The 22827-nt window shown below is 39.8% G+C and overlaps 2 protein-coding genes across 2 annotated transcripts; one reads left to right on the forward strand and one right to left on the reverse strand.

The window, feature by feature from the left end:
• Positions 1–11288: 11288 nt before the first annotated feature.
• LOC131676826 (pre-mRNA-splicing factor ATP-dependent RNA helicase PRP16) lies at positions 11289–16832 on the reverse strand. Its single transcript, XM_058956175.1, has 5 exons — positions 16180–16832; positions 13808–16107; positions 13609–13750; positions 11573–11999; positions 11289–11512 (listed from the first exon to the last, which is right to left on the reverse strand). Exons 1-5 carry the CDS (start codon positions 16680–16682, stop codon positions 11345–11347), a joined length of 3540 nt encoding a protein of 1179 aa, XP_058812158.1. The 5' UTR covers positions 16683–16832; the 3' UTR covers positions 11289–11344.
• A 2754-nt stretch (positions 16833–19586) lies between these two features.
• Positions 19587–21462, forward strand: LOC131676374 (uncharacterized). Its single transcript, XM_058955446.1, has 5 exons — positions 19587–19920; positions 19987–20410; positions 20473–20585; positions 20661–21164; positions 21219–21462. Exons 1-5 carry the CDS (start codon positions 19777–19779, stop codon positions 21363–21365), a joined length of 1332 nt encoding a protein of 443 aa, XP_058811429.1. The 5' UTR covers positions 19587–19776; the 3' UTR covers positions 21366–21462.
• The last annotated feature ends 1365 nt before the right edge of the window (positions 21463–22827 follow it).

Raw genomic sequence — 22827 nt, forward strand, 5'->3', positions numbered from 1 at the left:
AAGCTTTGGGTAACACCATCGTCGATCTTTGCGTCGTATCTATGACAATATGTAGCGGTAAACATGTTACCCGAATTTTCAGCTGCCAAAAACAAACCTTGATGTACTTGTAGCTTTATATTTAGTGTGTGGATAATTTGGTTGTTATTATCACTAATGTGGATAATTCCTAGATAATTAGAATGTCTATAACGACTGCTATATGTTCCATCATGTTTCATGGAATCTTGTACCATGGCTTCGCACTATATTTTGTATGGGAATCAAATAAAGGTTCAATTCAGCGTATTTTTTCAACTGCAGCGTACATTACCCGTTTAAGATACGAAACGATCTGCAACAGTTCTGGTTATCCCATGTCCGGAAAAATCCATTCAGTTGCACTGTTTATTCAGTCTAGCCAGTTCACTGCATTTTGCGTGACGATTCGATACCATGTTCACATACTGCCCAAGAACTTTTTCAACTGTTTGAGTTGTAACCATAGCATTTTGTAGACGCATTTAAATAATTATCGACGCCGTCGACGCCTATTAACGAGGGGGCAGCAAAAGCATACTATTATTAAGTTCACCGGTTCACGGCTACTGAACCATCTTTTCTGAATATTTTGTATGGGACATTGTAATCTTGAGTTTATCTTTGGTCGAACTGTGTTGCTATTGATTTTTCGAAATGTCTTCTAAGCAGTGGTGTCCATTTTTTGATTTTTAAATGCTAACATTCAGTTCAATCTACCGTAACGAAGCTTCAAATTCAAAACCTCTCTCAATCATTCACCTTCAAGTTGATGGAATTTTCATAACTAAATCGAGCGCCGTCATTTCAATTTGATGCTTTCTTATTAACCACTTAAAGCTGGTCAGCAGTGGCCAGTTTCGATTGAATGTTAACATGTTTACCATTTTCAGGCATACATGAACAGTCTGAAGTATATTATTGACAGTTTTGTTTAAAATACTAGCCAGTACCCCAGTAGAGAGATATTCACAGGGTCTATGAAATTGAAAATGAATGGAAAATGATTGAGTGGCTGGGCTGTTTGAATGAATGATGCAAGAGAACAACAGCCGTTTGAACATAGTAGGATGTGATTTGAGATTTGTTCTTCCTTCAAGTTCAAACAAACCTGTTGAAAATTAGAATTTCGGCCCGTAAAACCAGCCATTTGGGAAGTGGAACAGTTACTAAATGTACAGATGGAACTTAATCTGGCATAAATGAAAACTCTACAAATGCATGATATCAAATATTGTTCGCTGATTGTTCAAAAATATCAGTCAAGCTGAGTCATTCGTTTCGTGGAACAACATGCAGCACTCTGCCGAATGCGACAATGTTAAATATAGTATTCCTGTATACATCGAAAATGAGACCATAGAAGTTCGCGTACATGATTTGGCTACGTGGACTCGTGACAGCGTGATTGAAAGATACATGCAAAGATTCGGAAAAGTAGACTCCGTTAAGCACTATTTAGACTCTCGGTGAAAATGAACGTGAACATGTGTTGAAAACCTTCCATTGTTCACGGTGGACGACGTCGTGAACAGTTTCCTCAGCGAACGATTTCACGCTCACCTGGCAGTTTACAGTTTGTCAGAATGCAATCTGGTATTCGAAGGCGAACCACAGACTAACAGACATAACACTATGAGGGAATTCCCTCAAAAAACATCGATCCGACAATTTTCCCAGAACACTAGCTCCACCTTTTATTCACAGTCCCAAACACTTATTTACTGGTGGGTTACCCCTCAGGTTTGGGAACAATTTTTCACTAGTGGTCTATCCCCCATATGCTTGTTCATATGTCAGTGGCGCCATAATTTCAAATGTGGCCACAGTCCCAATTACAAATATATTTAAAATGACCGTTAAAGCGGGCGAAGCTTTGTTTTTGAGTGTTATGTCTGTTAGTCTGTGGGCGAACGTTCACCGTGAACAGCGATGACATTTATATTCACCACTCCGCATCAATTCCGCCCATCGTTGCGTTTACACTCCCGATGAGCAAGTGAATTATACACTGCGAACATATTTCTCCGTGGAATATTTAAAAGGATCGGGAAATATGATTATTATTCCATTGATTCAGTTTTATCGAATAATTGTGCATTAGACCTCTCCACATTTTGAAAAAAAATTGAAATATACATGGGTCAGCTCAAATTTTTGTTCTAGGTGTAAATTTAAGAACTTTCGCCAAAAATGGCTTAATTTGGACATGATTTAGAGGTATCTCCAATCAAAAATCGTGTTTTTGCTATATTTCCATAGGAAGATTACACTCACTTACACTCTGATTTGACAGGCCCTACACGTCCACATATCATCAAAGGTTGTTCCTTACACATATCTTAACATGTTTTGACAGGTGAACATAGCTCTAATCGCAGTAGAAAACTTGTTAACAAAATTTTCATATAGAAAAGTATATCAAAACCAAGGAAAATTAGTAGTATTTTTTCTTTGTTTTGATATTCTTCTCTATATAAAAATCCATGCATGGACTCGCTAAGTATATTAATGTACTATCGTTTAGTTCCAGTTTCATCAATTTCTATGCACTAATAAGTGCGACATTGGAAAAAACAATTTGGTGCGCATCGAGTTCACGTTCATTTTCACCGATGGTGTAAATAGGCCTTGGGGGGTTCAAACCCCCCCCCCCCCCCCCCCCCATGTAAATCCTTATGGTCGACAGCCCCGGATCGGTTAATGTCTCAACAGGGTACGATATTTGCAGCAGACCTGAGCAGGTGAGATATATCGCGAAGGTTTAACAGCAAGTAAGGAAAAGTAGCGATGGATAAAAACATGACGATTAACACAAAACAAAATAAGCAAGAACACAATCCTTACTAAAGCAGTACTTAAAGGTTGCCCCGGATGGATGAGGATTACGAAGTACAAGAGGTTTAAGTTTAGTCGGTTGGCTCAACAACTACTACAAATCAATCCGAATCCACCACGAGCCAGCAGGCAACGCACAGTGGTCGGAAATGCCAAAAACGTCACTAGAGGCGAAACCCGTGGTGGTGGAGGAACGCTACGTGGGAAGCTGAGCTGCAAGCAACCGGGCGGGTCATAGGTGGTGGATAATGCTTAATCGCGATAGCAACTAGTTGTGATTCGCGACCCGAACCAGCAGCGGGGGCTGACTGCGGGTGTGGTAGGACGAGGTAGTGGGCCCTATACGTTCTAGGCCTAAATACCACATGCCTTAAAGCAGCCCTGACAAGGCGAGCCAGCGCCGCCTTTAAATAAGCGCTTAGCCCAAATCCCTCTCCTCCCGTTATCCTTCCTTCCTTCCTTCCCATCGAAATATGGAAGCTGTTCTTCAATGTCAGCTTCTTTCACCGAACAGCCTAGATAAGCCGTGTAGTGTCAGTAGTGGTTGTTTCAACCGGCTAAGAATTACACTACGGACTACCTGTTTCAGTGGGAAACAGGGAACCCCAATTCCATAGTGTCATGCGACCCGTGCTATGGGTAAAATTGTTGAGGGGGTTTAAAACATTCTCAATGGCGAACGGAGCCTGGGAAGAGTCGGGCGAACTCCCCAGTATGCTGCATTACGCAGCGGAACGTTCAATCTACACACCTATTTTTTTCACCGATGATCCACTTAATTTTGCCGAATTTTTGTTGGCTGGGGGTTTGCTGAGACTCTCGGCTGATGGTAGTTCGGTGAAGTTTTGTTGAGTTTCGATTATCAAATTTCGATGTGTACAGATGAACCTGCCCAGAGGCCGTGTGGTATCCGGCCTAGAATTGAGCCACTGGAGTCCTGCTCCCATGTCGTAGGAGGCGACTGAAAGTAGGAGACCTTAAGTCAAGGTGTAGTTCCGTGCCGAGGACTTAATGACTGGAGGGTCTAAAATATGCCAGTCGCGCACGGAGCATTTTGGGTTTTGCCCTTACTGTGTTATGCGAATCTCTGACACAGTGGACCATTATTTTCTTCGCAAATCGTGGGAATCAAGTGATTATGTCCCATTTAAACCTGATATGGCTCGCTAAATGCGTTAACATCCCAACTCGCTTGGTGTCCTCTAGTTGTTGTGCAATTTGTGTTGGAGATGAAATGTACAGTTCTCTAATCAACAATGGTTAGAATAGCACAAGTCAATCTCCAACATAAACGTACAGCAACTATGAATTTATCTCGACTCATGCAGGAAGGTAAAGCTTCCATAGCATTGGTTCAAGAACCGTATTTCCATAAAGGAAACTTCTATTTTGGAAAGTTACTTAACACTGCCTTCATTGCTTACAACAAGACAGGCATGACTAACCCACGTGAAATGCCTCGTGCTTGCATTCTTGCAAATAAGGCTATTGACGCGTGTCTCATATCGGAGCTCACAACTCGCGATATCTGTGTTGTCACAGTTACACTGACTGTCGGAAACGTAGACAAAAAATATATATATTGTTCAGCATACCTACCGCATAACGAATCATCTTCTTCTGATGATTTCAAAAGCGTTGTATCATATTGTAGCAGAAATGGGCTTCCGCTCATTATCGGCAGTGATGCGAATGCTCATCACATCATTTGGGGCAGCTCAGACATCAATCTGAGAGGCTCTGAACTGATGGAGTACATAAGTAGTACAAATCTCCATATTCTGAATGTGGGAAACCGACCAACTTTTGCAAGGTCTGGGAGGGAGGAGGTGTTAGACATAACACTTTGCTCTGATAGAATTTTGCATGAACTGGGAAATTGGCAGGTTCCAAATGAAACTGAACCGTCTCTATCCGATCATAAATATATATTTTTCGATCATTTTGATGTCACCTTCAATGTGGTGACATATCGTAATCCTAAATCTACAAACTTGGACCTCTTTTTGGAAAACTTGGCGACTAAATTTCATGGATATTTTCCAACAACTAGTCAACTAGACGACTTAGATGACGTCGTGGATACGACAAACTCATTCATATTAGCATCCTACGAAGAAGCTTGTCCACTTCGTACTGTTAAATCGACTAGGGGAACCCCTTGGTGGAGGGCTGAGCTTGAAAGAATGAAGAAAGTTATGAGAAGAGCTTGGAACCGGCGTCAGCGTGATGACTCGTAGTGTACAGCTCGTAGTGCATATAAGAGATGTCTTAGATCTGCAGAACGGGCTGGCTGGCAAAGCCTATGCACTAATGTCTCTAGTCTGAACGAGGCTGGCAGATTAAATAAAATTCTCTCCAAATCGAATGATTTTCAGATGAACTCCTTAAAAACCAGAGATGGTGTTTATGTGACGGACGAAAAAGATGTTCTTAATTGTCTCTTCGACACACACTTTCCAGGTTGTATCGATCCGGAGTTGAACAATGCTCACAGATCTCATTCTGGTGATTCGGACTCGTGGGCGTTAGCACGCACATTGGTCTCCACTGAATCGGTCAAGTGGGCAGTTGACAGCTTTGCTCCATACAAATCACCCGGAAAAGATGGAATACTTCCCGTGCTACTGCAAAAGGGATTTGATATTCTTAAACATGTCTTGAAAAAGATTTTGCTTTCCAGTCTTGCTACCGGGTATATCCCGAAAGCATGGCGAGAAATAACTGTTAGATTTATTCCCAAAGGGGGGGCGCTCAAGCTATGAAGAAGCCAAGAGTTTTAGGCCTATCAGCTTAAGTTCTTTTCTTCTGAAAGCTTTGGAACGGATAATCGATCATCACATCAGGAACGTTAGTTTAGTTGAATATCCACTGCACAAAATGCAACATGCATATCAGTGTGGGAAATCCACGATCACTCTGCTTCACGATGTTGTTTACAACATTGAGAAAGCCTTCTCACTCAAGCAATCTAGCTTGGGTGTATTCCTAGATATTGAGAGTGCTTTTGACAATGTGTCCTTCCAGTCTATTCTGGAAGCGACGCACGGTCATGGGATACCTGCATGTATCTCAGGTTGGATAAACGCAATGCTTAGTAACCGCATACTTTGCTCGTCACTGCGACAGGCTGAGATACGGAAGTTGAGTATTTGCGGTTGTCCTCAGGGCGGCGTTCTGTCACCTTTGTTATGGAACTTAGTAGCTGACGGCTTGTTGAAGAAACTCAATGAGCTTGGATTTCCAACCTACGGGTTTGCTGACGATTACCAAATACTAATTACTGGATTTTGCATCGGAACAATCTTTGACTTAATGCAACAGGCATTAAGAGCCGTCGAACAGTGGTGTCGACAGGTTAAACTATCAGTTAACCCAAGCAAAACTTCAATGGTTCTTTTAACGAAGAAGCGAATAACAACCGGAGTTCGTCCCTTGCAGTTCTTTGATTCTGAGCTACTGTGTGCAGATCAAGTCAAATACGTTGGAGTCATATTGGATTCCAAAACTGAATTGGTCTGCTCACATTGAGTTCAGAGTCAAGAAAGCGTGCATGGCTTTCGGGCAGTGCAGACGAACTTTTGAAAAGACCTGGGGTCTCAAACCTAAATACATCTATTGGATTTACACGACAATTGTACGTCCAATACTGTCATACGGATGCCTTGTGTGGTGGCAGAGGGGAGAGGTGGTGACAGTCCAGTCAAAGCTAAACCATCTGCAAAGAATGGCGCTCATGGCGTTGACTGGTGCTTTCACCACGACTCCGACTGCTGCTCTTGAGGCACTTTTAAATATCAAACCATTACACATACACTTAAAACAAGAAGCACTATCATACAGATGTGCATACAGACTGCAGGTTACTGGGCTTTGGAACAGTAATCATGTTGATCTTGCTACCAGTCATACACGATTGTGGTCACAAATGGTTACATGGGGTGAAGATATTCTTGCTCCCAGCGATATTACACTCACTTGTAGTTTTCCTTACAGGACATTCCATGTGAAGATTCCCTCTCGAGAAGAGTGGTTGTCTGGCTTTATGGAAAGACAACAACAAACGCAAGTGGTTTGTTACACTGACGGTTCTCTGATGGAGGGACGTGCTGGTGCTGGTGTCTACTGTCGTGAAATGAGATTGGAACAATCTCACTCACTAGGTAGATACTGTACTGTATTCCAAGCAGAAATCTTTGCGATTATGTGCGGGGTGCAATCGGCCCTTCAACTGAGTTTGTCCGGCAGAGTTATAAACTTCTGCTCCGATAGTCAGGCTGCAATCAAGGCCCTTAGCTCAGACAAATCCCGGTCCAAGCTAGTGATCGCGTGCCGAACCCAAATCGAAGAACTAAGCATTGTCAACACTATCTACCTTGTCTGGGTGCCCGGACATTGCGGTATTACTGGAAATGAATGGGCTGACGAATTGGCCAGGACAGGTTCAGCGATTGACTTCGTTGGTCCTGAGCCCGCGCTGCCAATTTCGACAAGTTGGATACGGGAAAAAATAAGGTCCTGGGCTTCGTCCGAGCACCGCAATTATTGGAGAAATCTACAAACGTGTCGCCAAACAAAGGCGTTTCTAGAACAACCATGCCCAGTGGTTTCGAAAAATCTCTTACATTTTTCGAAGCTCCACTGCGGCATGCTGACCAGGGCTTTAACCGGCCACTGCAAACTCAATTATCACATGGCAACTATTCAGCGCGCTGAGTCTTTTTCATGTGATCTTTGTGAATCCGACTACGGAACCTCATATCATCTGATATGCAACTGTCCAGCGGTAGCGCAATTGCGATTTCGGGTCTTCAGCCGTCCTTATATAGACGAAACCATGTTTGGTCGACTGAAACTCAGAGACATACTGAAGTTTCTTGTCCAATGTGGTAAAGAGCTTTAGGCTTATTCGCAGGCAAGTTGAACTACTTGTGAGTTTAACTCACCTGTTGTTTATTTTTGTTTTGTGCTGTTTTTTTCCCACCCTTCCAATTCTACTTCCTCACACGTCCTTGTCCTTTCCTTCCGCTCAGGAAATGATGAAAACACACGGCAAGGCACAAATCCCCGACTATGTACGGGGAACGTGCCATTTGAGCCAATATATTCTGATTCCTGATACTAAAGCAGTACTTAACGGTTGCCCCGGATGGATGAGGATTACGAGGTACAAGAGGTTTAAGTTTAGTCGGTTGGCTCAACAACTACTACAAATCAATCCGAATCCACCACGAGCCAGCAGGCAACGCACAGTGGTCGGAAATGCCAAAAACGTCACTAGAGGCGAAACCATTGAATATATTCGTAGGGTATCTTTGGAGGAATTGTTCGTTAGAATATTTCCCACAATCTGATAAAAATTAAATTGAGGCATGGCTTACTATGATTGAACTAGAAAAATTAACTTTTTATACTGACGAAGTAGAAAGATGGTGTCTTCGACAATGTTTTAGGAATGCTCATAATGAAGAATTTTGTTGAACAACTTGAGCTTGTAGGACTTAATGTTATCGATTTATAAAGCGTTTTCAAAGGCAAACCCCTTAAATTTAGCTTTTTAATATAGCTTTTTTCGTTGTGACTTTTTGTGCAAACGATGTTCCAGACAAATATTGAAGTATTTAAACCACATAATATTGTTGAAGACTACATGCAAAAATTAAATTATTGTTGAAGACTGCATATAAAAATTGTACCTGAAATCGGCGGCGCGGCGCACACCTCTTGTAAAAATACTCATTCGTTTTAGAGTTATTGAAGAATTTTAATTTTTTTACTCCAAGTTCAACTGCGTATAAGAGAGAAAGTTGCAAACCAAAATGGATGAGCAGACACTATTTTCAATGTCCGCACTACGCATAATAAAGGTAAGAAGGTTTTAAGCTCATTTTGTAATGATTTTTTAGTTGGGTATTTTTACTTACAGTCTTCAGCAATATTATGTGGTTTTAATGCCTTAACATTTGTCTGGAGCACAGTTTGAACGAAAAGTCACAGTGGAAATAGTGTTGCCATAGAAAACGCTTTACAAATCGATAACATTAAATCCTACAAGTTCAATTAGTTCAACAAAATTCTTTATTACGAGCATTTCTAAAACTTTGTCGAAGACACCAACTTTCTACCTCGTCAGCATAAAGTTTTTTTTTTTAATTTGATCGTAGTAAGCCATGCCTAATTTTATTTTTTAAAAAGGTTGTGGGGAATATTCTTACGCACAATTCGTCCAAAGATACCCTGTGAATATATTCGATGGTTTGGCCTATAGTGAATTAAGTTCACATTTTTGGGGTTTCCTACCACTATGCAGCGGCGTCTTTTGATGACTCCTTCTCGATAACAAACATTTACCCAATTTGTTAAGCAGAGTCGTTTGGTTCACAAGACTAGGTCCAGGCCTCTGAAAAAATCTTCAAAGTTTGAGGGTTTCTATACGTTTCTTTTAAAATAAACGTTAGAAAATCAAACCCCTCCCCTCCTTGAGAATTTTCTGCGCACGTCATACATAACAATCTCAGATTTATTACACGATGATGTTTCACATAATCAGACAACACTGGTCATCCATCCATGGCCGATTCCTATATGCCTGTTCTGCACAAAGGCGCTACACCTGAGAAAACCCAACACAGTAACGGTTTAGAATAATCCAACCAATCCAACTAAAACCAGCACACAACCATCTTTTGCTAAACCACAAGCAGCTGCAAAACCAACATCTGTGGATCAAGAAGTAACAAATATCCATTCAACAATGATTGCGTCTAATATACACTACCGGTCAAAAGTACAATTTTAATGTAATATTCAAAAAGCTATGGTTTTCTTCATTTATCGTTATTAATTATTATTATTTATAAATATTTTTCGATCCATTTCTCTATAATAGACACATAAAATATGTAGTTTTTTTTCACTATTCAATAATGAGATGATAATCTTAGAATTAGGTCCATTTGAATAGATTTTTTTTCGACGGTTACGATTTTCAATACAAAAATCTTTCTACTTATTTTTAATAAAGAAAAATATAAAAAACTGGAATATAATTTTTGGAGTGAGCTCTCGCAGCACTAAGATGTTACACGTATTATGTACTCGACGCATCGAAAGAATACAAACTGCCATAACAAGTTTGTGATCTACGCGTCACCCAAAGGCGTCAAACCCCTGACCAGTAGCGTGTAGCAACATGCTATGGTGCTTTTATGTTGTTTTTTTACTTTTTTATGATGGATTTGATCATCTCATCATAGTTTGCTTCAAAAAAATTCTTGATTTGAATCACTTTCATGTACAACTTCGTTGTCAGTCCTACTTACAACGTTGAGATTAAAATTATGGACGCTTTCAAACTGCTGAGAAAGGTTTCGCGCTCTTTCCTCGTTTGTAAGAAGTATGTGGTCGCCTTCCTTCAAAGCTGGAATTGGTTTCTGATGTTTCTTAAGATTCTTAGAAAGTTTCCAGAAAGGTTTAGAATATGGTTTGATTTATTCAACCTCTTTCGCGAAATTTTCATTTCGTAAGTGTGAATCTATGCTTGATTTTTTGTAGATTCTGACAGATAAACTTCATAGCAGGATCACGAGAATGTTGATATTGCCGTCTTCGAACAAATCAGAAGTTGAAGATCGCCGTCAATAATAGGAGTATTAAATTTGATCTTTGTTGTTGGTACTGATAAATTTCTAGCACAAACTATAGTCACTACAATTTTGTAATGCCGTATGAATGTCAGCTTTATTTTGTAAATCATGATCATGCTTAACATTGTTCTCAATATAGATTTTGTACCTTTCCCAGTTCGATTTGTAATCATTAAAAACTGCGCTAATGGGATTGGAAACTGCCTCCTGATAAAAAGTTACTGGAAGGTGAATAGAATCAAAATCAGCATGTGTAATTAATTCGCTGCAAATGTGACTTTGATCTGTCAAAACCCAATCGATTGATGATGTATACTAACGAGCAGAGCAATCATTAAAAAGTAGTTGACCGTTGGAATTGCTTTGAGCATTATTCCAGCATTCGAGTTTGAATAGCTGAAAACCACAAAATAGTGCGCGCTGGTATCCCTTACAGATACGTACTTAAAGACTACAGCTGCCAACCTGGGAATACATTACCGTGGATTTTTACATATTCGCGGGATCTCATATATACCGTTAAACTTCCTATTTTATTAAAAAAAAAGTTTAATATATTCGAAAAGAACTCCAGGAGCAATTTGAACAGCAATATATCTAAAACATACTTAGAATCGTTAGTAATGAACAAACGCAGTACGGCATTACCAACTGGTTTTATGCTTTTAAAGTTTTTAATCAGTTATATGGCAAAGTTCACATCAGCAACTAGATGTTCCTATCCAAGAACATTGGACGCTTCGAGCTAATCTACTGGTCACTAGTGGCACTAATAACAACAAACTATTCTTTTTTATTGTGTTTTATTGGCGTAGTATAATGAAAATGTTCCAATCACACTTTTACAATCCTATTCGTGACGGGGTTCTTCTGGGCGTTGCTCCAGGTGTGATTATTTCTTGCTTTATCATTTGCTGTTGTTGCCTTTCTGTTTCCTCCTGCTTTTGCCTTTCCATTTGCTCTTGAGCCATTTGCATTTGAGATTCCATCTCGTGCAAGTGTTCTGCTGCCTGAAATAAAAACTTGTATTGCAAAATATCACAACTCCAACATTCAACATTATTACGAACCTGTTTCCGTTTCTCGCGACTACTCTTGCCTGTTTCTTTGACCGAGAAAAACATGGGACCCAATTCCGCTAACCAAAACCCATCCACCGAAGTAGCACACTGCATATACTCCTTAGCAGTCATCACCAACTCGTGATAGACAACATAATCCGGTGTAGTTCCTAGTCCATACAGGGCCGACGTTGGATGTAAGTAGCAAGGCATTCCTGTTCGTAGGTTGACGTATTCTCCAATACCTTTCAATCGAGCTGCCTGGTAGAAGTAAGCCGAGCAAATACACTTTCTTACCACATCCCAATTGGTGCCACACGAACGCACATCGAGACGCTGCTGAACGTAGATGTCTTTGAGCTGCTGTCGAACCTCGCGAACCTTCCGCATTGCTTTGATGTGAATGAAGTGTTCATTGCACCAGTTTGAGGAGTATCTACAATGAAAATTTCAATTTAAAATGTTACATGTGTCTTTTTAAGAAATATGTATCAAGGTCTTGAAATACAGTGTGGAAATGGAGTAATAACCGCCATTACTTGTATTTCACGCAGAAAAAAGATTTGTAGGTTCAATAAAATTATGCATTAAATTCAATAAATTAAATTATTGGTCGGGAGACAATAAAATTATTTATTGAATTCAATAAAATTTATTTATTGTTTCAATAAAACAAAATTATCGTTCCGTTTTTCAATAATTATTTTATTGAAATTAAAAGAAAATTATTGATACTAAAAATGTATTTATTGAAAGCAAAAATTTGTTGTTGTTTTAATAAAAAAATATTTTCAAATATTTTGTTTGTTAAAGTGATAAACAATAAATGATTGGATTCAATAACACAAATTTTTGGTTTAAATATGCTAATTTTTTCTGCGTTTTTGTTTCAAATTTGTTTCCAGTATCTCCTGTACTGCCGTTATACGCATAATTGTCCCTATATACACATTAGGGTGAGACAAAAATTAGATTCCAGCTCCGAGTAACTTTTTGGGTTCCATTTGGGTCCTAGAACTACTGTGAAAATTCTAAGCTCGATCGTTGAAACTATATTTTTGCACCCATGGTTTAAAGTTTATATGGGAATTCGAATGGAAAAATCGACTTTTATCAAGGAAACAAAGCCTCGAAGGCCGCAAAACGATTTGACGATTGTGGAAAAAGCTACTAAGCAAAAATCGACTGATGCTCTGACGATTGGAAAAATATTCATTTTTTCTAGCCCCACTGCATTTGGCTGTACGATTATATATAATTTTGATATGACTCTCATTTACTGTTCTAAATCAACGATCTGAACTGTTTGGTCACTTCCCAAGAGTTTTGAGGGTAAAGTGAGACTTCTTTTGTTTAAAATTGGAGAAAATTAAAAATTCTGTATATAATTCGACCGTCAGCAGCGGTGGTGCTATGAAAATTGAAATTTTCATCAATTTTCAGAACATTAGTTGATTTTTGTTTAATAACTTTTTCCACAATCATCAAATCGTTTTTCGGTCTTCGAGACTTTTTTTCCTTGATAAATTTGCAATAAAAAAATTACATTGATTGATTTTTAGGAAGCACTGGGCGACTGTTGGATGAATTATTTCGTAAAATTCGATTTCCCCATACGAAATCCCATGTAAACTTTAAACCATGGGCGCAAAAATATAGTTTCACCAATCGAGCTTAGAATTTGCACAGTTATTCTAGGACCCAAATGGAACCCAAAAAGTTACTCGGAGCGAAATTTTATTTTTTTCATGTAACCATGTCCCACTGTAATACACATATAGGGAATTCCGTAGAACATGGGACAAACATGTATATAACGGCAGTGTACCCCAGGTTTAGAACCGCTGATCTAGTACATATTACGCTTAAGTTTAATAGGTTTTTATCTAGCTTGTATGCTTATGGGAGGAAGCTTAGCTGCCTGGGAGCTGATAAACAACAATAACAAATTTAATTAAAATCAAAATAAAAGTACTAAACCCACAAAAAACCATAAAGCATTTATGAAAAAGAATTTTGGTAGACGAGTATTAATAGGCACTTACTTGTTCATTTTCCACTGCTGGTACACATTGAGGTAGGTTAAATGATCCGATTCTGGTACCTGGAATTTTTCTCGAACGTTATCCGCTTCTTCTTCACGGCCTTTTGGACGGTAAAATATCGACGGTACCGAAAGCATCGACACTAAAAAAAATAACTGAATTTAATTAAAAGCTAAACATTTTTTTTTTGAATCAGTACCTATGATGAGAATCTCCGCACTGCATCCCATTTGATTGGCAACGATCAACATTTGACATTGGGGCGGATCGAGCGGGAACTCTGCCATCTGCCTTCCGAGCGGAGATAACGCACCAGTGTGATCGAGAGCTCCCAGGATCCACAACTGGTACAGCGAATTAAGGATATTATCCTGCGGTGGTGGATCCATAAAGTGAAATTGTAATAAATCGGCTACTCCTAGCGATTTTAGTAGCAGAACGGTATTTGCCAGATTGGTCCGTTGAATTTCCGGTACAGTTAGAGCAAGCAGTTCATCCTTATACTGCCGTTCGGTATAGAGACGAAAAGCCTGTCCGGGACCCGTCCTTCCTGCTCGTCCTGAGCGTTGGTTTGAGTTTGCTTGTGAAATTGGGTATATCTGTAATGCGTCCATACCAATCCTAGGGTTGTAAACTTTAAGCTTACAATAGCCGGAATCTATCACGAAGATAATGCCATCTACAGTAAGTGACGTTTCTGCAATATTTGTAGCTACAATGCATTTTCTCAAACCTTCAGCAGATCGTTGGAAGATTTTTGCCTGTAAATCTGATGGAAGCTGCGAGTAAATAGGAAGGATCGAAAGCTGAGGAGCGTTGTCAATTTCAGACAATCTCTCGGCAAGCACTTCGCAAGTAACTTCGATGTCTTCCTGACCGGGCATAAAAATCAACATATCTCCTTCCAACTGCTGAAGATGAATTTGCAGAGCTTGTTTAACTGCCGAATCAACGTAGTCCTCGCACACGTTTTTGCTAAACATTACATCTACCGGATATGTTCGACCAGGGATTGTAAAGTTCGGAACGTTTCCGAAAAATGTTGCAAATTTAGTAGCATCCATAGTGGCAGAAGTGACTATCAGCTTCAAGTCCCTGCGTCTAGCAACGATATCTCTCAGTAAACCAAACAAAACGTCAGTTGAAAGCGACCGCTCATGAGCTTCGTCCATAATGATTGCTGAATATCCATCCAAATCACTATCCCTCAAACTTTCTCGTAACAATATACCATCTGTCATATACTTGATTACAGTTTTCTCCGAAGTGCAGTCCTCAAAACGAATGGCATATCCCACTTCTTGTCCAAGTTTCGTATTCATCTCGTCCGAAACACGTTTGGCTACAGACATTGCTGCCACACGCCTAGGCTGTGTGCAACCAATCATACCTAGCCGACTGTAACCATCCTCATGCAAATATTGCGTTAACTGTGTCGTTTTACCACTCCCCGTCTCACCAACGATAATAACAACGGAATTCTCTCGAATTACATTAAGTAGATCTTGACGCACTGCGAAGACTGGCAAGGAACGTCGTTGTTCATAGATTGGTCTCTTTCGCGTGAACTCAGCTTCGTTATCCTGTGCTTCCAAATGATGTGCAAATTTCTGATCCTTCCGATAATCTGCTGTATCAGTTTCGGCGTCATACTTAGCATCTTCGTCGTCCTGCTTTTTGGCTACTCCCATAATGTTACCGAGTTTGGTTCCACCTAATTCCCAATGTTTTTTCTGAGCCTTTCGTCGTTCCTTCTGTTCGCGATACGTTCTCACAAGCTGACTTCCCTTCCTTGCAACTATCGCCATGTCGGAAGTGGCATCTTTTACGGGAATCACAGGTTCCGGCTGCTTCGTAAATACAATCCGTCCATCCAGAAAAGGGGGTACTGTATGATGTACCAATAAATGAACTCGTTCCACTGCTTCTTCATCAAAATCTTCATTGAAATTGATTGACATGACAACGCCTGAAGTTAGCAGCCGATTTTTCTCCCAAAGTTCATTATCTTTGTTAATTTGTCGTTGCTGAGCCGACATTCGTTTAATTCTACGCTGTTCTAACTGTTCTTCTCGTTTCTGCAGATACTCCGAACTAGTTCCCGCGAAAGGATTATTATCCTCGTCGTAACCTTCTCCTATGCTGTACCATTCTCGGTCTAGGCGAACCTGCTCTTTTTCCCACAAATCTTTATCCTCTTCAGTGTCCCATGGAATACCCTTCCTAGTTGTGTGAGGAGTGGCACCGGATTCTTTCCTATCAGGGGCCCATTTATTGTATTTGTGTGCAGGCGTTGGTCTCGGCGTATCGTCTTCTCTATTGCGCCGCGATGATGATCGGTTACTTCTCACCGATTCTGAACCTTTGGGAATCTTTGGCGTTGGATAATCCCAAGAAGATTTCTTCGACGTCGAAGGTTGTCGATCATCGTCGTCTTCCCATCCAAATGCGTCCATTCGCCTGTCGCTTCGAGGTGTTCTGGGTTCATCTTTGAAATGTCTGGAAAATTATCATAATAAAATACTAGATAAGGAAATTCCGATTAAGCGATAATATTCTATTCATGCATACCCCGGTGTCCTATGAGAAGACTCGCCACGGTGACTTCTGGAACTACTAGACGAGTACTTGTGTCGCATTCTGTCATCATCACGATCATGTTCTCTTTTTCTCGATTTCGAAGAAGCATACAAACCCTTGCTTTGATCATCTTTGTACCGTTCTTCCTGGCGTTTTCTAGCTAAGTCACTAACTCCTCCAGTGTATGTTGGCGTTTCCACCGCAATTTCTCTGTATACTTTGCTAGATGCGGCCTTACTTTTTTCATGCCTGTAACCAGGATCTCCATCATAATCATCCACATCATCGCCATCAGAATTTTTGAATGAAAGACGAGCCGCTTCCTGTTGCTTACGAGCTCGCTGAGCAGCGGCTAATTTGTCCAACCCTAAAAGTGAGGGTTTGGGCTTTTTGAAAACATCCTTATCCTTGTCGCTATCCTTTTTCTTGATTATCAGGCCTCCGACACCGCTGTTGCTCTGTTCCAGTTTACAGACATCGGAAAACTTATCCATGGTACTGTGAATCTTCTAAAAAACTTAAATTCTAGAAAAATAATTTCTACTTTGAATTAAAAAATCTCCGAAAACGATTAAGTACAACCGAAATAAACAAAACTAATGACCGTTCCGTAATGGAACTTTCTTTGACAGCGAAAACGAAACAAAACAAAAATGAAATATTCCCCAATCTCTCGATCAGGGTGGCCAGATAGAATTCCTTAATATCGGTCAAGTCACTAAAAGTTTTTCGGCAGGCCGGGATGTTGTCCAAAAAACGCAGTGTTGACATAGAATTGTAAAATACTGAAACCACAGATCTCAGACCTAATCCAACTCAAAAATGAATGTTGAGTAGGATGTGTCCAAAATCAATAAAATCGGTAGTTTTCGGTAGGAATAAGAAAATATCGGTAGTTTTGCCTTAGTCGTCTGTGAATCGGTACACTCAAAAAAAGTAAACGTTATGCCTATTGATTTTACACATAGATTTTTGCAATTAACGGAGGCATATAGACACTATTTGCTGGCACATAAACCTAATGTGTGTATTCACAAGAAATATTAATCTTACATTCACATTTCATAACTATTAGGCACATAAAACCCCATTCTATAATAATATGCACATATAACTTATGTGTGTGCATACATAGTTTATACAGTTGACACATAGAAGGTATGTGTGCGCGTGATAACAATAGCATTTCTTCTTCATATGAATTTTAAGCGGTTTGAAGCAAATAGAATTAACGTTTGGATTTCTTTCAGTGTAGGGAAGACCAAAATCAGTAGGACTACCGATGAATCGGCAGGTCTGGCCACCCTGCTCTCGATATTCCAATGAGAGCTGCCAGATGATTTTGTTGAAAATCTGTATCCTCGTTTTAAAAAATCTGTATTTATTTGTCTGTATTCAATGAAGAAAAAGAGTTTTGATAATCAAATGCGCAATTAAAAGTGTGAAGTATTGTCTACAATAACACAATCTGGTAGATTTTTGCATCGTCCTGCTGACTAAAGGCGTTTTTGCCTTAACTCGAAACTGAGTTAGGTTCTAACCCCAACCGCTGCCAGTTGATACATTTTGACAGCAGTTGGGATTAGAAACTGACTCAGTTTCGCTTCAAGCAAAAAACGGCATAATATTGTGTAGTCCTGATCTTAGATAATTTTCGATAAACATGTCGAATGGTCCTAATTACAAATGAGAGCCTCTCTTTGTTTACTTTCTCTTTCGATTATTACGGCGTCATCATAAAACCAAATACAAATATGTATTTGATAAAACTTTTCAATATTGTTTCAGGATATATCGAAAAACGCTCATTTCAACTAGCATATTATGCTAAGAGTTAATTAACAAACGTATACACGGACGAGTTATTAGCGAAAGAGAAAGCAAACAAAGAGAAACTGTCATTTTCACTTAGGACCATTTGACATGTTTGGCTAGAATTAATTATTGCCCAAATTGATCCAGAAAAATTACAAAATAATATTTCGTTGATTCTTGAAATACTATTTGAGTATATAACGAAAACACAGTTTCAAACTATAAAGATAGGTATTAAAGTTTATTCAAAAACAAAAACTGGCTTTACGTCACCGAAATAAGATATTTCTTTCCGTTTCAACTGTTTCAAGGAAATGTAATAAAAGCGATTCTTAAAAACACAATAAGGCTTTTCTTTTCTAAATTTTAGGACTTTCAAATTCTTTTAAATTTTTTGAAAAAAATAGTTGGCATCATTGTTCCACAGAGAAAAGCGAAGATGACAACCACTGATGACCGCCATCTAGTAGAGAGCATAATTTTGTATACATCGAAGGATTTTTTTTCGTAAGGTGATGGAAAACTGGCCAAAACTAGAAAATGGAAAAAGCTTTGTTTACTTACCCGCGTTTGCAGGATCTTCATGAAAACGAATACCACCGAGCAAATCGTTCCTGTATTCTCTTTTTGCATATAGTAGCAAACCCGTGAAGAGAGTATTAAGTTGTTTATGCTCCGGCAAAAAAAATTATAAAGCATATTGTCATTCGTGAAAAGAAATCATAGCTGTTACGGCCAATTTCTTCACTGGATGAAAACCGGTTTTCGCTGAAACCCAGTTTTCAGGTTGCTGGTAACCAATTAGCCGAAAACCGCTTTTCAACGAAAATCATCCAGGTAAAGAAATTGGCCGTTAGAGGGTACATGCCGTTGTTAGCTCTGATAGAATATTATCTTGTTCTTACATACGATAAGCCCATTCATTTATTACCTATTGCCCCGGGTACACAACATACCAATGGAAAATAATAGAGACCAGATGGTTTCGTCAGTGAATGCACGAAGACAATAGAACTTCGCACCCACTTGTAATTATAAACTCTGTTTTTACCTACATGCTGTATGTGCAGAATGTAGTTTATGATTGCCTTAGTAAGCTACCCACACTACTTTTACAGTAAACAGCGGGTAGCCTAGAACAAAGTTTCAATAGCCTACCGATCGCCAGCATCTAGTTTAACCCGCTCAGCCGCTGTACAACCAAGAGAAGATCTAGAGTATGTCAAGTTGCTTCTCATTATTTGCAGGTTAATTATATTACACGTTAAACCTTTAAGAGAATTGAAATTGAAGCAACCGTAAAAATTGTATTCGTTTTGGCTTTGCAAAAATATTCCATGGTGATTGAAAATCGATGCAGCACTGTGGCAGGTATGATACCAGAGGTTCGCACAATTAGACTGTTACCTTAAAACACCCAATCTTTTTGAGCAATTGCAATGAACATTTTATGCTTGTTTCATTATAATTAGGTTCGAAATAATCCCTAAACAAATACTGAAAACAATTAGAAAATAAAAACATATAAAACATATATCACTGTGCTTTGCATTGCGGTTTGATAGTATATAATTATTAGTAGCAGTTTAGCTGTCATTCATGTTGGTGCGTATATCTGTGGTACAACGTCAAACAAATCAGCGCGTTTGTTCTGCACTATTCGAGGTAGAAGATCTTAACGTTGGCGGAGAAGTGTAATATTTTCCAGAATTGACTGCACAAATATACTGTATCAGAAATAAAAAGTGATTCGAAACGTTACCTCGAGCAATAATGGCTAAAACTAAAACAAGCGGTGACTCGGAGAATGGAGAAAAATCAGCGATGGAAGAAACAACGGCTTCATCTAGTTATTCGGGAACACTACACGCCCAGGAAAATGATAATATTTCAACCCGCGTTGGATCCAGGACTAAGGTACCGTAGGCACATTAAATAAATTGAATGTTGTAAATAATTTGATAACAATATGGTATCTTGCAGAAAGCAAAAGTTGTGTTCGACCCCTCTGATCATTACGTGCCGAGAAAACGTCTCCGTAAACCTGAATCGAGTTCTTCTGAGACACCTGCGGGCATGGTGTCTAGTAAACCAGACACTGCAACTTCACAATCACCCTTAAAACCAGATAAAAACGGAGATAATGCAACGACTACTGTCGCTAAGCCTCGTTTGCCACTTAGTCCTACGGTTGCAAAGACAACCACTTATAAACCAAAAGTTTTCGGTCCTATCTCACCACCCGAGGGTGGTGTCCGATTGACCGGATCGTCAAGCGGCGAAGCTGCTGTTATTAGCACCCAGAAACAGGAATTCAAACGTGAACCAATTTGCGATATGTGTCACAAGGTTGGACAGCTCAGGCGTGGTTTCAAATTGATCGATTGCTCTAGTTGTGCTTTTAGAGGTAAATTGTTCTGTAATTCTTTAATTAATAACCGCTCATTTATTACTTGCAATATTTTCCAGCTCATTCAAAATGTCTCCGCGCTCATCCGGTGTATTCCAAGTTTCCAATTCAGCTGAACTTTCGCTGTTTTCAGTGCATCGAATGTGTTGTATGTGGAAAATCTTTGCGCGGTGTAAGTAGAACTATTTCATTATGTTTACGGCAAGCCAGTTGTAATCCTACATCAAACTTTTAATAACATCTGTAGGGAAATTTACTATTCTGTTGCGATTGTCAAAATGCATTTCACCAGAACTGCCACGGTCCATCGAAATTAGATAGCAGTCCTAATGGACCCTGGATTTGCAATCGTTGCACTTGTGAAAGCATTGATCTAAAACAACCAGTGCGGTCCCAAGAGAAACGACCTGCAGAGGTTCCGCAACAAGAACCAGTGGAAAACGCTGACGATGAAGCTCATCAGGAGTTTGCTGGTTTTAGCGACAATGAAATTAGAAAGGATTCGTTCTCCCTTTCGGATGGCACCATCAATGAAAGCAACAGTCAAACAAAGATAATGACAGATAATGAAAACTCACAAAACGATTCTGAAGATGAGGGCCATGTTGCTACTCACAATGATGTTGGTGATAAAAAAGTGTTGGACCCTCGTCTGGACAATTTCGAGAACTTACAAAATTGGTCTTGCGACGACGTATTTCAGTACTTTAAACATTATTTTCCAGAACATGCACATCTTTTCAAAGAACAAGTAAGTACCAACAAGTTGAATAAGGCTAACATTGACCGTCTTTTTTGTGAACAGGAAATCGACGGACCTTCATTAGTTCTAATGAGAAAATCAGATGTTCTCGCCGGTTTCGGATTGAAATTAGGACCGGCTATTAATCTGTATCAACGAATCGTTATGATGCAGAACAACGATAGAGATTTCCGACTTACATGGATATGAGTTTCTAATATTAGAATTGCAGGCAGTAGGTTTTAAATCAGATAAAGTTATTGCCAAATACATAAAATGTGAAATAAAATGTGAATTCAAAAATTGCATTATCTTGGGTTTGAAATACTTTAAATATTCTGTACATAAGATAGATTCCTTTTTCGAACGAGTGAAAAATCAAGCCGCCGTAATGCAGATTCAGGCTGACTATATTTTAACCCTCAGCAGACCAAGTGCGAATCAAAAACGCTGAAGACCAGGTGGGGTCGAACCCCTAAATTTTTTAATACATAAGAGCCCCTTTACTCACTTGATACTTGATGGGCAACCATTCGCATCGTTGCATCTACGCCGATTGAAGAATTCTCCTCCACTGGACCCGGTCCTGGGCCAATCTGTTCCAGTCACCCTGCACATTGAGTGCTTTTAGGACCTCTTCAACTGCAAACAGCCATCGTGTACGCGGCCTGCCACGGAGTCGTCGGCCTCTTCCCGGTTCTCTATTGAATATTATCTTCGCCTGTCGTTCTTCCAGCATTCGTGCCACATGACCAGCTCACCGCAGCCTGCCGTTTTTTTTATTAGTTTGACAACTCCTTTATATACGTGGTATAACTCGTGATTCATGCGACGCCGCCAGATGCCATTTTCTTCTTTACCGCCGAGTATTGTTCGCAGCACCTTATGTTCGAAGACACCGAACGCTTTAAAGTCCACGTTTCCTTTAAAGTCCACGTTTCATGGCCGTACAAGGCAACCGGAACTATCAATGTCGTGTACAACGCGAATTTTGTTTTAGTCTGCAAACTACGGGACTTCAGCTGGCTAGGAAGTCCGTCTTGAGCCCTATTTTCAGCTGCAAGACGCCTTTTCACCTCGCGGGTAACATCATTATCGCACGTCACTAGAGTTCCATGGTAAAGAGCCACCTTATTGATATTAAAATATAGTTTTTAAAGTTTAGTATCGAGAACATGAGTTTTTATCAATTTATTTTCAATGCGTAAAATTTACCTCCTTCAAGATTTTCTAAGACGAAAAGTCATAGTAAACGTGTTTTCGTCTGGTGTAGGACGCTTTTTTCGCTGTTAGTGCTCTGCTGTGCATTTTGGTTGAACAACTAAACGGTGTTGTTATCTTGCCAGTGAATCATCAGTGCACCACTAGGCGCAGCGTTCCTGGGAGGACAATTGTCTACGCAGTGCCAACAAGAAAGTATTAGTTGCTGTAATTGATCTGGCGGCTTTGGAACTGCTTCTGAGTGCTGGTGTGAAGCCCGGATGGTTGTCCAGAAATCTCTCGCCGATTATTAGACTATGTCGGTGCGCCGTTGGAAACCGATTTGAAGTCAACTTTTATCTTTCTGAACACATTTATTTTTGCTTCCCGTCTGCGCGGGCACTGACGCCGTGCGTTGACCGTTTGGATGGTTTCCTCATCGAATGGTCAAATGGAGTTCGAGACAGATTCG

Source organism: Topomyia yanbarensis, chromosome 1 (genome assembly GCF_030247195.1).
Source record: "Topomyia yanbarensis strain Yona2022 chromosome 1, ASM3024719v1, whole genome shotgun sequence".
In the NCBI taxonomy this organism is placed as follows: Eukaryota; Metazoa; Arthropoda; class Insecta; order Diptera; family Culicidae; genus Topomyia; species Topomyia yanbarensis.

Bases quoted from the DNA above. Each gene is read 5' to 3' on its own strand.
- LOC131676826 (XM_058956175.1), bottom strand. From the start codon at position 16,682: ATGGATAAGTTTTCCGATGTCTGTAAACTGGAACAGAGCAACAGCGGT. The intron at 16,108-16,179 runs GTATGCATGAAT...ATAATTTTCCAG, and splicing joins TCTTCTCATAGGACACCGGG to ACATTTCAAAGATGAACCCA. The intron at 11,513-11,572 runs GTTCGTAATAAT...TTTTTATTTCAG, and splicing joins GTCGCGAGAAACGGAAACAG to GCAGCAGAACACTTGCACGA.
- LOC131676374 (XM_058955446.1), top strand. From the start codon at position 19,777: ATGGCTAAAACTAAAACAAGCGGTGACTCGGAGAATGGAGAAAAATCA. The intron at 19,921-19,986 runs GTACCGTAGGCA...GGTATCTTGCAG, and splicing joins GCGTTGGATCCAGGACTAAG to AAAGCAAAAGTTGTGTTCGA. The intron at 20,411-20,472 runs GTAAATTGTTCT...AATATTTTCCAG, and splicing joins CTCTAGTTGTGCTTTTAGAG to CTCATTCAAAATGTCTCCGC.